Source organism: Eutrema salsugineum, unplaced genomic scaffold (assembly GCF_000478725.1).
Source record: "Eutrema salsugineum unplaced genomic scaffold, Eutsalg1_0 scaffold_14, whole genome shotgun sequence".
NCBI lineage: Eukaryota > Viridiplantae > Streptophyta > Magnoliopsida > Brassicales > Brassicaceae > Eutrema > Eutrema salsugineum.
The window spans coordinates 4349151-4364071 of record NW_006256877.1 but is presented as its reverse complement, the minus strand read 5'-3'; the positions used below and the strand labels follow the sequence as shown (position 1 = coordinate 4364071).

At 31.4% G+C, this 14921-nt stretch overlaps 1 protein-coding gene across 1 annotated transcript; it reads right to left on the bottom strand.

Annotated features, from left to right (window-relative positions):
* Positions 1 to 8594: 8594 nt before the first annotated feature.
* On the bottom strand, positions 8595 to 14687 carry LOC18022589 (codeine O-demethylase). The gene is made up of 6 exons (XM_024158981.1): positions 14580 to 14687; positions 14295 to 14400; positions 11543 to 11561; positions 9434 to 9568; positions 9024 to 9351; positions 8595 to 8837 (listed from the first exon to the last, which is right to left on the bottom strand). Exons 1-6 carry the CDS (start codon positions 14685 to 14687, stop codon positions 8595 to 8597), a joined length of 939 nt encoding a protein of 312 aa, XP_024014749.1.
* Positions 14688 to 14921: the final 234 nt, after the last annotated feature.

The following is a 14921-nucleotide window of genomic DNA, read 5'->3' as shown; positions in this document are numbered from 1 at the left end:
TTCGTCGCAGAATCAAAAGCGCATTTAATAATTTACCCTCTCTTCCTAGATTTTAGAGAGAGAAAGTTGTGGCCTTGTGGGGTTATTAAAAAGTACGGAGCTTTACGTTTGATCACATGGTTCGGTTTAGTTCAGTTTTGTATATTAACCGAACCGGGACTACTTTCTAGAGTATACCCGGAGGTGAACCAAAACGAATTCAGCTTATTCACGAAAAATTAAATGAAAATAGGTTAATTGGAAAAAGTAATAAATTAAGAAATTAAAATTGAAAAATGTAAGAATTTATGGTTTAATTTTAGGGGTTCTAAAAAGTACTTTCTTGACAGGTTCTATAACAAAAACTTATAAATATGAAAATAACCTATTTTCTAAAAAGTTTTGAAGTGATAAGAAATTTTTAAGTAAAAATAAAATTTTGAATGAATATTTGAGATTTTTTTTAAACGATAAGATTTTTTTCTTTATCAAAAATTTGAAGTTATTACTATAATTTCAAATAACGATGTACAAGTTATTGAATATTTTAAAATACAATACTAAATAAATTTCTTCAAATGTTGTCAAAAATTGAATTAATATTAACGAATAATTTATTTCGAAGATATCAAAATGATTTTTAATTTTGATACCAAAATTAAAAATCTCGATTTAAAATAAGAAAAGATACATATTCGTGATTAATTATCCTCTGTTGCATTAGTTGTTTTTAAATTTAAGATAACTCTGATTAGATCAATTTGATAAAAAGACCTTTTGATTTATGAAATTATTTTTTTCCTAATCTTTGATATAATTTTTTTCATTTTGATAACTCTCCTATCGTATCGTATCTAAAAATTATTAACGATAAAAAATTAACTAAAAGGATAAATGTTTCTTAAGGCCTCCCATAGAATTTAAAAGGGTAATTTTATTGGTCCACATCAGCAATCAAAATTAAAGAAAGTTTACAAATTTTAATATTATTACTGAATAAGGAAGATTTACAAATTCTAATATTATTGCTGAATAAAGAAATTATGTATAATTTTTTTATTAGTCCACCTAAACATTGAAAATTTAAAAGTTTCCAAATTCTTTTATTGTTTCTAAAAATTATTAACGATAAAAAATTATATACAAACTTTATTTTAATAATAAAAATTAAAATAAATAATATCAGAAAAGTAAATTTTAAATTTAAATTAGATGTATACACACATATTTAGAGACTTTTACATTAGCATCCAAATTTTTGTCACACAACTATAATAAATTTTAAGTTTCTTTTTCTATGTGTGCATTTATTTCAAAAAAAAAAGAGTTTTAACAAAAAAATTGATTCATAGTTTTTCATATTGTTATTATTAATAGAATTTTAACACAAAAAATAGAGTTAAGTTTCACTAAAAAATGAGTCATTACAACGTAAAAGAACCAACTTGACTAAACTATATGTTTAACTATAATAAAAGAATATATACACAAAACCATTATAAGCCGCTTTAATATTGAAAAAGAGACCGTAAAATATCCAAAGCTTAGCCACCGAATTCGAGAAGAGTGATAAATTTCACGCAATCCGAGAAACATATCAAGTGATTGATACTCAACATTTTTGAAAAACGAAGCACTGAAAATAGAGAAAGAGATAAATTAAGAAAATTTATAACATAAATTTAACATGATAATAAAATATTATACATTCACTTATTAAAATCAAAAAGATAATTTGTTAAATAAAAAAATTAAGAAAATTTACAAATTCTAATATTATTACTAAATAAAGAAATTCTGTATAATTTTTTATTGGTCCACCTCAACATTGAAAATTAATAAGTTTACAAATTTTATTATTGTTTTTTAAAAATTATTAAAGATAAAAAATTATATATAATTTCTATTAATAATAAAAACTAAAATAAATAATACTAAAATAGGAAAATCTTAAATTTAAATTAGATGTATACACATATTTTAGAGACTCTTACATTAGCATCTAATTTTTTGTCACATATAACAATTTTGAAAAAAACCTTTCTGTGTGTGCAACCATATCGAAAAAAAAGTTTAGTTTCACTAAAAATGAGTCATTACAGCATAAAAGAACTAACATGACTAAACTATATGTTTAGCTATTAGCTAAACTACAAAAAAAAAAATATAATGAAAGGAGAAATAAAGGCACTACAAGACGCTTTAATATTGAAAAAGAAACCATAAAATCTCCATTGCTTGGCCATCAAATTTGAGAATAATGATAAATTCCAAGCAATCCGAGAAATATGTCAAGTGATTGATATTCAATATTTTTGAAAAACGAAACACATAAAATAGAGAAAGAAGTTCCATCATTAAGACAAAGAAGATTGAGGTATCCAAGGAAGATCTTTGAAATAACATGACATCTGATGGAATTTTAACAACTTAACTTTAACCACAAAGGTAACAATTAGCTGACCAAGCAGCATCCAAATACATTCGGTAAGCCTCAAAACAAGGAGACTTCTAAATCTTATAACTCAGAAAAGTTAAAGCTATATGCCTCTAAGAATATCCATATAGGATTTAAAAGTTTAATTCTCTTGGTCCACATCAATATTTAAAAATTATTTTTTTAAAAAAAATTCTATTGTTAACAAAAAATTATATTTATAGAAAAATAAAAGTTGAAGCTATATGCATCAAAGGGTGTCCACATAAGATTTAAAAATTCAATTCTATTGGTTCACATCAACATTCAAAAATAAAAAAAGTTTACAAATTTTAATATTATTGTTGAATAAAGAAATTAAGAAAGTTTACAAATTCTAATATTATTGCTAAATAAAGAAATTCTGTATAATTTTTTATTAGTCTATATCAATAACTAAAATTAAAAAAAAATTAAAAATTATAAAATTACATTGTTAATACAAAGCAATATAAGAAATTTTTTATTAAAATTCTTAATAACAGTTAAAGCTATATTATTTTCAATATTAAAATAGGAAAATAGGAAAATCATGATTTAAATTTAATGTATGCACACATATTTAGGGGCTCTTACATTAGCAATCAAATTGTTGTCACATACTATAATAAATTTTAATTTTTTTTTTCCTTTGTGTGCAACCATTTCAATTTAAACAAAAAAACAAAAATATAGAGTTAGGTTTTACTAAAGAATGAATTATTACAACATAAAAGAACAAATTTGACTAAATTATCTGTTTAAATATTAGCTAAATTACAAAAAATATGATGAAAGGAGATATAAACAAAGCCACTACAAGCTGTTTTAATATTGAAAAAGAGACCATAAAATCTTTAAAGTTTGACCATCAAATTTTAGAAGAATGATAAATTCCAAGCAATCTGAAAAACATGTCAAATGATTGATACTCGACACTTTTAAAAAATGAAGCACTACAAATAAAGTAAGAGGTTCCGTCATTAAGGCGAAGGAGACTGCGGTATCCAAAGAAGATTTTTGGAATAATATGGCATATAACGGAGTTTTAACAACCCAACCTGAACCACAAATGTAATAATTAGCTGACCAAGCAATATCTAAATACATTTGGTAAGTTTCAAAACAAGGAGGAGAGACCAAAATCACTTGCCGCAACGGGCCTCGTGTGGGATCTTCCAACATTGATTTCTAAATCTATTACTAATAAAAGTTAAAGTTATATGTATCTAAAAGTGTCCACATAAGATCTAAAAGTTCAATTTTATTGGTACACATCAATATTTAAAATTAAAAATATTCTAAATTTTAAAATAATATTGTTAACAAATTTTTCTATTATTAATAACAGTTAAAGTTATATTATTTTCAAGACATCCACATTAGTATTTAAATTTTCAATTTTATTTGTATATATCAAAATTGTAAATTAAAAAAAAATTCTAATTCTAATATTATTGTTAAGAAAATAAATTAAAAACTAAAATAATTTCTATTAACAAAAAACAACATGATATTAAAATTTCAATATCACTATTTAAGTTATAAATTTAATTTGTTATCTATAGTAAAAAAATATATCCTACTTATAAAAGATTAAGTTACTTGATTTTAAAGCTTTTCACATAAAACTTTAAATAATTAATAACTATGAATTATATTCATCTAAATTTTTGTTACATGTGCATAACATATTTTCACATAACCTCATGTAATATATTATACGAAAATAATCAAAAAATAATATTTTATATATTAGATTTGGAATTACAATAGATTAATAGAATTTCTTAGTTTTTAGTTTTTCAATTTGTTATTAATTTTTCTATATTTGTATGTATTAAATTAGTACTGGTTTTGCCTACTTAATTTTATAATTTGAAAAAGTGAGAATAAATATAATAAAACTGAATATAATCATTAAAATATATAAATAAGATTGAAAGAAACATATATAACAAAAATAAAAATGAACATGATGAAAAAAATATAATCATTGAAAAATTATTTAAAATTTTACAACTAGTTGACAAAAATATATTTAATTAACATATTTTGTGTGATTTTATTCATATCATATTCAACTATTATTTTGGTTTCAAAACTAAAGCTGTTATTAATCTCAAAGTAAATATTTTATTTATTAGTTGTTTTTTAAATTAATAAATCAAAATAAAATTTTGTATTGGTTAATCTTTTTTTAAATAACACATATATAATTGAACAAAAAGTAAAAATGATGAAAAAACAATTTTTTCTTCTTGATTTAAAGAAGTGAATGTATAATATTTTATCATCATGTCAATACTATGTTTAATAAGTAGCATTTGATTAGTTTGTAAAATTTTTAGGTAGTTTAAGTATATTAACTTATAAGTGTTTGATAAAATAACATATTTTTGAAATACGACATACAGTAAAACCTCTATAAATTAATAATGTTGGGATCATGATATTTTATTAATTTATCGTGAAGAAAAATTGCTTTCCGTATATAATTTTTTAAAAAATTATTTGAAATAATGTTATATTTTAAAATTTTAACAAACCTCATAATATTTATTATGATTAAAAATCATAACTATCACAATAATATAGTTTTTTACCATATTGGATTGTCCATATAAAAATATACATGTTCATAAGTCTAAAATTTATAAAAAAATTTGGATACTATCAGTATCATTGATGATAAAATTGAAGATAACATTACAATATATTTAGAAAAATATTTACATGTAAGAAAATCAATTATCACATCAAAAAATCATCATAAATTTTGAATGTATATAGTAAAACAGCAATAAGAGCTACTGATATAATAATTAAAAAGATGAGAACCAATAAGATTTCAACCTTAACTAAAAACAAACACATTAGTCATATTTTAGAATATTAAATTTACATATATTTGCATAGATTTATATAATTATTAATTTATATTTTTTTTGGGACCATGTATTTACATAAGGGTTTCAAAAAAATAATTATCTTATTATCTTATCAAATTTGATGGATTTTTACATTGGTCCGACTTGGGACCAGCAAAATTTATTAATTTATAGTTATTATTAATTTATCGAGTATTAATTTATAGAGGTTTTACTGTATATAGATTCAAAACAAAACCGTTAAAACATCACAATTTACATTTAAATTATTATATTAACATCATAATATTTTTAATATATTATCAAAACACTAATATATAAAATTTATATCATAATAGATATAATTGATTGTATATAATTTTTATCAATAAAATACCTACGCGTAACTTGGACGCAAAATCTAGTATCTTTAAGATTTAAAAGCTAAAGTAAATGATAAATTTTTAACCAAAACAAGAAAAAGAGAGTAAATGGTAAACCAAACACATCCCAGCTCATGTACGCTTTTTGTTTTCATTTGATTTTCACAACTCTAACCAAACCCAGTTTGAACCCACAATTCGAACCGAACTACTAGTCTACTTCTGTTCTCCATTCCTACATTTTCGTTGGAGCAACTTCTTATTTATTTGGAAACAGTATTTTAATTATGATTAATGAGTGGTCGGTTTTAAAATTAATACTATCTCCAACTTCAAGCAATCTCTTTACTTTTCTCAACGCTTTCGTGACATCGTCAAATGTTTATCTTTCAGTTTCTTATTTTTTTTTTTTTAAAAGGTCAGATGTGTATTAAAATATCAGCAGAATGATGTTTACTTCTCCACTAGTCATTGTAACTACATTTTACAAAGTTTGGCATTCTACCTTATTTTTTCTGTATTTTGGTTTGGGATTCTTGAGGTTATGTAAAAATTAGAAGAAAATAGCTACAAATCTATTAATTTACCTGTTTGTCTAAAATTCCTTCTTATGTTTATCATTTGGACTTTTAAAAAATAATAAAAAATCTATTGTAGGGTTATGTCTATTAAAAAAAGGAATCATAAATCAACAGTTTATCTTGCTTATTCTTAAATATTACTTATCAAAGGAAAAGTGAAATTCACAACTCTCAAGTTTTTTGCATTTCAATCTAGTTATCACTTAACATTTCAAAACCAATTTTTGTTAATGAAAAAGATCCAAATGGCAACAGCATATTCGGAGTAACTAATAGATTTTGGTAAGGTGAACGAGTGTAGATATGGCTAGATAAACATAAATGATTGTATGTGAAGTGGGTGAACCTGAAAGAAGCACACCAAATATGCTTTTACACTCTTAGTTTTCTCATGTGGTGGGGCAAAAGGCTTAATTGTTGCTACTTTACTCATTTCGTATAAGTGAACAAATCATGGAAGCAATAATATAAATGCATGATCAATGACATAAAATAGATACACTCATACATATGTCCTAGTGAAGAAATACAACCATTAAATATAGTTTACACGATGAAGGCCCCATCCTAACATAAAGGCTGACTAAGCCACAACAAGGAAAATACCGGTCATCACAGATGTATACCACCAGTCCACTAAGACCCTTGACATCGAAACCCTAAGACCCATTAGCAAATAATCAAATATTTTAGTCCACTAAGTTCCCATCACCAAAATATGATGCACGAGATACGGTTTCCTTTAGTTGTGGGTTAAGATCAATCAGGGTTTAGATTGTGATAAACTCAGAGACATCAATCTCTTAGAAGACTATTTCTTCATATGTAACATATTGTTCAAACAGAACAACACATTTAAAAACCAGACCAGTTATGACTGACTTAACAATCCAAAAGCACAGAATAACTAAGTCCATTGATAGATAGTTATCTGATCCAATTTTTCAAATGGATCTTGTCTTGTGCAGACTACGAGCAAAGCCAGCGTCAAGTTTGAAGATGCCAAAACACCGTTAAACCAAAAGTAGCGCACTTTGACTCTTTGCCTTTTTTTGTATAGTTTCTGATCAGCTCTAATTGTGACGCGAGACTGAAGCATCCCGTCTTCTTAATCATACAACATAAAACCGCTTTGTATTTTTGAAAGGATTCTCTGATGGCCACTCAGGCAACCTCAGAGCATTGCCGAGCAAGGTAACATACTTGGGGTATGTCTTGGGATCCCCTATACAAGATTAAGACATGAACCAGCAATCAAGTGAGATTATTTAGTATACCAAAGAACAATTGATGGCACCACAAGTTAACATTTGTTACCTCGAGGTACGGCAATATAGCACGTCAAAAAGTAATACGCCACGAGTTTGTTCATCAATTTGAGTCAAAACAGTCATCTGGATCCATTGCAACCGAAGTTATGTAGTAGGAGGCAAAACCACCAAAATTAAATGTGTAATTGTATTTCTCACTTAGTTTTTCTCCTAAAATGGCGTACAAATGAAGAAAGAAATTGTGAAGTAACGTGGATATAGAAACCACCAACAAGAAGCTAGAGACTAGCTAGAGTATGATTTAATTGGAGAAAATTGTTACGATGAAGGCCCATCCTAGGAGACCGCTCAGTACAGATCAGGGCCCTCAGTCCAGCATAACCCTTACTATCCAAACCCTAAAAGACCCATTAGCATATAATAAATTAAAAAAATATATAATGATTAGTCAACAAAGAAATTTATTAACAACAAAATAAATAATACAGAAATTCACCGATTTAAAGATTAGTCTACAAGTGAAAAAGAGGTAATACAGAAACAAAATATAAAAACCTAAGTATTATGTTATCTGAATAGCATCTTAATTTGTATCTTAATTATCAAAAAAAAAAAACACATTTTTCAGATTTTACTCTGTTTTCTTTTTCTCGTCTTTTCCAAGTTAATTTTGCATATAAGTGTGTAAAACATTTAATTAAGTTTATCATACACACTTATATAGTTATATAACTATATATAGAATACGATCAAACTAAATTATAAACTAACACTAACATGGTAAAGTGAAATTGTGGAGATCGTGCTCCTAAACACAAAGAAGACCATTCTCCATTTATCAGTGATTTAACTGAAAATAAACAAAGAAAGATTCAAAGACTCTTAAAACAAAGAAGGGAAAGAGAAGGACTCTTAAAAGTTAAAATAAAGAAGGAAAAGAGTCAACAACTCTTAGACGATAAGTCTCCGGTTCTTTTTTTTTTTTTTGATAAATCTCCGGTTCAGTCGAAGCGTCTTGTCTCGGTTTGTCCGGTACTCCGGTCAGTCTTTTTTTTTCAGATCAATACACTTTCGTTCGCTCTTCCACCTTGGTGAAAGTACTTGAAGTAGATCTCTGCATAGTTCTTGATTGTTTTGTACAAGTACAACCTTGGTGTTGTCTCAGACACAAGCCCATTTACAGGTTGAATCACTTGGTCTGCATGCGGAAAGCAAAACGTTGTCACAGATATCCTTTCCTTTTCTCTGTTAGTCACAACTCTATGAACCGGGCTCTTGTATACTCCATTGCTCATTATCTGAACACGCAAGAGAGATTATGTCAAATCTAAACCTCAAACTGAGAGATGCATTATTTGTAATAAGATTTTTTTTTTGTTTCAATAAATTTTACATTTAATTCAAAAAAGAGAAAAAAAAACATTGATATCAAATCTACATTAAGCAATCTTCAAAAAACATATAATATATACATGATTGATTACCTGGAGCACATCTCCTACAGTGACCAGAATCGTATCAGGAATGATTGGAGCTTTATACCAATTTCCATCTTTGAGGAACTGAAGCCCTTCCACATTTTTGTCCGGTAAAAGAAGAGTGATGACCGAGCCATCAGTGTGCGGTCTATTCCCAATAACTTTGTCCAGCCTCGGACATGGCGGATACATGTTGAATCTTGTCTCCATTATAGAATTTTCTCCACACATCTCTTGAAAGCAATTATCTTCCAGGTCCAAAGATCTAGCCATTCCCATGAAGAGCTGATCTTTCATCATCTTTAGCTTCATTGTGTATTCATGTAAAGTTTCCCTGTAGAAAACGGTTTGTCAAAAATAACAAAAGTCAACGACGCAAGATGCTTGTTGAAACTCAAAAAGACTATGGATTTTACCTGAATCCGGTTGGGATTTCTGGCCAGAATTTAAGTTTTCGTTGATCTTCAGGGTAAGTAGTGAGGTGCAATCGGTCAATCCAATCGAGAGGTTGATCATCAGTAAATATGGTATCGTTTCCATATCCTTGGTAACTATTATCGAATTGGCTTTAAGATCAAGTTAATAAAACTCACTTTTATTAAACTTTAGGAAAACTCTCTCAAAAACCTAAAAGACCAAAACTCAAACTCATAAGTTATGCCACAAGTTGGCATCTCCTTATATAGGTTTAGCAACTCCTAAACCTAATAGAACTAGATAACTCCTAATTTCCTTTTTCCTAATCTAACACTTTTAGGAAATATAACTTAAGAAGAATCTAGAAGCTTGCTCTTCAAGCTTTCTTTCAAGCTTACTCCAACAATCTCCCTTTAAGCTTGAAATCACCTTTGATCACCTCTTTGACACCAATTAGATTCCTCATCTCTTTGAACTTGGTCCTCCCAAGTGATTTCGTCAGAATATCAGCCTTCTGTTCTACTCCAGGAACATGTTCAACTAAAATTTGCTCATTCTCCACACACTCTCTAATAAAGTGATACCTTCTATGTATATGCTTACTTCTTCCATGATACACCGGATTTTTAGTTAAGGCAATAGCTGATTTGTTGTCAATTCGAACTAAAACCTTGTTACATCCAGATCCGATGAGTTCTTCAAGTAGCTCCTGCAACCAAATCGCTTGTTTGGCTGCTTCAGTAGCGGCCATAAACTCTGCCTCACACGAAGATAGTGCAACGATTTCTTGTTTCTGTGAACACCATGTTATTGCACATTCATTGAGGTAGAAGACATGACCAGAAGTGCTTTTTCCATCGTCCAAGTCGACATTGTGACTACTATCACTATATCCGATTAAGCCAGACGTCTTTGCACCCTCAAACTTCAAACCATAACTCATAGTTCCTCGTAGATACCTCAAGACCTGTTTTAATGCTATTCCATGATACTCTTTTGGGTCTTGCATATATCGGCTCAGTACGCCAACACAATATGAGAGATCTGGTCTTGTATGAAGTAAATAGCGAAGACAACCTATGTTCCTTCTGTATCTCTTTTCATCGATGCTCTTCTCCTTTTGTGCTTTACTTAGCTTCAAACCTGCATCCATTGGTATGTGTACCGCATTGCATTCGCTTAAACCATTTTCCTCTAGTATCCTTCTTGCATATCGTTCTTGATTTAGGGTGATGCAGTTTCCTTGTTGTGTTACCTCTATCCCAAGGTAATATGTTAATCTCCCTAGATCACTCATCTCGAAGCGTTCAGCCATGTCCTTTTTAAACTCGAGAATCAGCTTTAGACATGAACCAGTGACGAGTAAGTCGTCGACATACACGGCTACAAGGAGGAGCAAACCCTTCTCTTCCTTTCGATACAATGAAGGTTCTTTTGAACATTTATCAAATCTTAGCTCGCGAAGAATCTGGTTGAGCTTGTGGTTCCAGGCTCTCGGTGCTTGTCTGAGCCCATAGAGAGCTTTGTGTAATTTATACACTTTGTCCTCCCTTCCTTTAATCACAAATCCTTCGGGTTGTTGTACGTAAACTTCCTCCTTCAGCTCGCCGTGTAAGAAAGCTGTTTTTACGTCAAGGTGGTGAACTTCCCATTTATTTGAAGCAGCTAGAGCAATGATGAAGCGGATTGTTTCAATTCGGGCTACTGGAGCAAACACTTCGTCAAAGTCAATGCCAAATCTCTGCACATAGCCCTTCGCGACTAGTCTTGACTTGTACTTGTTTATGCTTCCATCTGAGTTGTGCTTTATCTTAAACACCCACTTAAGTCCAATCGGTTTTGCTCCAGAAGGGAGATCGACTAAGCTCCACGTTTTGTTTTTATTGATCGAGGATATCTCTTCCTCACACGCGTCCCTCCATACTTTTAGCTCTTTTGCTTCTTTATAATTCCACGGCTCCTCATCTATCGCAAGTAGTAAGCGTTCACTTTCAATTTCAGCGATCAGAATAAAGTCTTCTAAATACTCTGGTGGCTTTCGCGTCCTTGTTGATCGCCTGAGAACAGGTTCCTCGAGTTCTTGTTCATCGGTTTCCTCAGTTTCATACTCGGGAATATTTCCAGTTTCTTCTTCGAGGTTTTGATCATTAGTGCTCTATTCTGGATTATCCCCTGTTTCGCCTGAGTTATTCTCTGTTTCACCGCTTCTTTCATCTCTGAGAACAAGAGTAAATGTTCCGGAGCCTTCGTTAATCTCCTTTCCTGAGCTATTCCACTTCCAGCCTTTTGTTTCATCAAAAATAACATCTCGGCTTACTACTATTTTCTTGCTTCTAGGCTCTAAAAGTCGATAGGCCTTAGATCCGGGTTCTGTTCCCAAATGAACCAACACTTGTGATCGATCATCTAGCTTTTTTAGGTGAGGAGTCGTTGCTTTTGCGTACCCGATGCATCCGAAAACCCTTAAGTGGTCGACGTTAGGTTTTCTTCCTTTAAAAACTTCATATGGTGTTTGTTTCGACAACGTCTTTGTTCCTACTCTGTTTATAATGTATGTTGTGTGTCTAACAGCTTCACCCCATAAGAAATTTGGAATGTCCATGTGTTTCATGATGCTTCGAGTCATTTCCATAAGTGTCCTATTTCTCCTTTCTACAACTCCATTTTGCTGAGGAGAATAGGGGGCTGTAAGGTGTCTCTTGATGCCCGTATCATTGCAGTAATCTTTGAACTCTTGCGATATAAATTCGCCTCCCCTGTCCGTGCGAAAGGTTTGAATCTTTAGGCCAGTTTCTTGTTCAACCATCTGTTTGAACCTTTTGAACCTGTTGAAAGCTTCACTTTTCTCTTTTAGCAGAAGAGACCACATATATCTCGAAAAATCATCTATTAGCACAAGAATGTATCGATTTTGTGCAGCTGTGGCTGGCGTGATCGGACCACAGAGGTCTCCGTGAACCAGTTCAAGGGCTTGTTCTGCTCGATATGAGGCCTTTTGTGGGAAGGTTTTTCTGATCTGTTTTCCGAGCAAACACGCGGAGCAAGTTTCTTTCTGGACTGCAATGCTTGGCATCCCTGTGACTAAATCATTCTTGATCATTGTCTTCATGGTCTCTACCCCGACATGTCCAAGCCTTGCATGCCATCTAGCTGAATCGTTTAGTTCCGTAATTTGCAGACACTTGTTACTTTCAACCTCCATATGGACTTTGTAAAGTCGATTTCTTGACCTGTTTGCTTTTACAAGCAATCTTCCATCACTTCCATATAAAGTTAAGTAGTCTCCTTTCATGCGAACATCACATCCAGACTCAGTAGCCTGTCCTAGACTGATTATATTGCTTCTGAGATCTGGTATGAAATATACATCTGCAAGTATCTTTCTTTCGCCATCTTTGCTCACAAACAGTATGGACCCTTTTCCCTTGATATCGATACGAGAGTCGTCCCCAAATCGTAACTTTCCTGTAATGTTTTCGTCAAGCCTTGAAAAATAGCTTCGGTTTCCTGTCATATGGTTGCTAGCCCCGTTATCGAGATACCACACATTGGTTTCATCAGAGGACGCTTCAAAACTATCTGGTCTCACGTTTTTCTCATTGAGAAACACCACTTCATGCATCATTAATTTTTCCCCTTCGTGTGTATCATCTTGGTCGACTTCGTCCTCTTTAGCCTCTTGAAGCTTAAGTAGTCTATCAGGACAACTTGATGCATAGTGTCCCAACTTGTCGCAGCGATAACAGGTTAATTTAGACAGATCTCTTGTCTCGTTTGTTCTACCACGACCTCTACCTCTGCTGTAGAAGCGTCCACCGCGACCTCTGCCTCTGTTTTCATTGTTATAGCTTCGGTTTGATTGAGACTCTGTATTGGCGTACATCAATTTGCCTTGATCTTCCTGTGTTTCTTCTTCTTCTCCCTGGATGCGATCCTCATAGGCTTTTAAGCGTCCTACGATATCCTCAAAACTAGTTGTATTGAGGTCCAATACTTGTTCTAGTGATGCTACGATGTGGATGTATTTTTTCCGAGGAACGCTTTTGAGAAACTTCTTGACCACTTTAGCTTCTTCGATATTTGTTCCCAATGCTGCTGACTTTGAAAAAATTTCGGATAGCTTGCCACTGAATTCATCGATAGTCTCTCTATCTTTCATTTTGATGCGATCAAATTCTGCCATTAGGGTTTGGAGTCTGGCTTCGCGAACTCGTTCTGCCCCTACATGGCGTGTTTTAATAGCTTCCCAGACTTTCTTTGCTGTGTTAAGTTCATTAATCTGCAAGATCAAAGCTTCTGGTATTGACTGAAAGATTAACCCCATCGCTATATCGTTCTGCTCCCCTTTGTCTGTCTCTGTTTCTACGGCTTCCCAAGCTTTGTGAACCCTGAGCAAAACTCTCATCCTTAATGCCCATACTGTGTAATTAGTAGCGCTTAACATGGGGCATTGTATCGATGAGAGACTTAGCTCTTTAGGTTTAGTAACAGGTACGAGATCCCCCATTGTTTAATCGAATTTCTGTAGGTGTCCTTTTTGTATCTTTGAGATCGATAATATATGCTCTGATACCAAAATATTATCGAATTGGCTTTAAGATCAAGTTAATAAAACTCACTTTTATTAAACTTTAGGAAAACTCTCTCAAAAACCTAAAAGACCAAAACTCAAACTCATAAGTTATGCCACAAGTTGGCATCTCCGTATATAGGTTTAGCAACTCCTAAACCTAATAGAATTAGATAACTCCTAATTTCCTTTTTCCTAATCTAACACTTTTAGGAAATATAACTTAAGACGAATCTAGAAGCTTGCTCTTCAAGCTTTCTTTCAAGCTTACTCCAACAGTAACCACCAACCTCTCTCGCATACTTCATTTTCTATTCGGTTGAAAACGCAAAAAAATTGTTTGGTTTGCGCATAAACCTTGTCGAGGAACGCTTCTGTAACACCATGATTCATCACCTAGTAGTTCAAGGAGATTTTTCTTTTTTAGGTCAATAACATAAACACTCAAAAATCTAAACCAGAGTACATATTTTACATATAAGCCATTCAACGTGACAAATAGAAATAAGGTTCAATGATTTCAACCAAGCATATATAGAATTTTATGACTGTGATAGTCACGAAAAGGGTCAAACCTGAACAATGCCCCATGTGGAGAGCGCTGAGTGAAGTTTACTCAACTCTTCTTGACCTTCATCAGAAGAAGAGAAGAGAAGGCTAAGATCAATGGCTGAGATTTCCATCTCCCGGTAAAGTTTTCGAGAAAATTGAGAATTTCAAAGAGAAATCGGGGACCAATGTGCAATTGTTTTTAAAAAAATATTTTTTCCAAAAATTTTTTACCCTACCCGACTTTTCCCTTTGAAACCCCGACCCCAAACTCTTTCTCTTTCCTCTCTATTTCTTCGCCATTATCGACCCTTCAAGCTCCAAACCCCAACTTTTTCAATTCTCCTCTGTTTTCAACGTTTTTGGGT

What these genes read in the sequence shown, in the direction of transcription:
- LOC18022589 (XM_024158981.1), bottom strand. Translation starts at nt 14,687, where the DNA reads ATGGAAATCTCAGCCATTGATCTTAGCCTTCTCTTCTCTTCTTCTGAT. An exon ending in CCACATGGGGCATTGTTCAG is followed by an intron (nt 14,401 to 14,579) that starts GTTTGACCCTTT and finishes TTGAACTACTAG; the next exon opens with GTGATGAATCATGGTGTTAC. An exon ending in CTGTAGGAGATGTGCTCCAG is followed by an intron (nt 8,838 to 9,023) that starts GTAATCAATCAT and finishes TTGCGTGTTCAG; the next exon opens with ATAATGAGCAATGGAGTATA.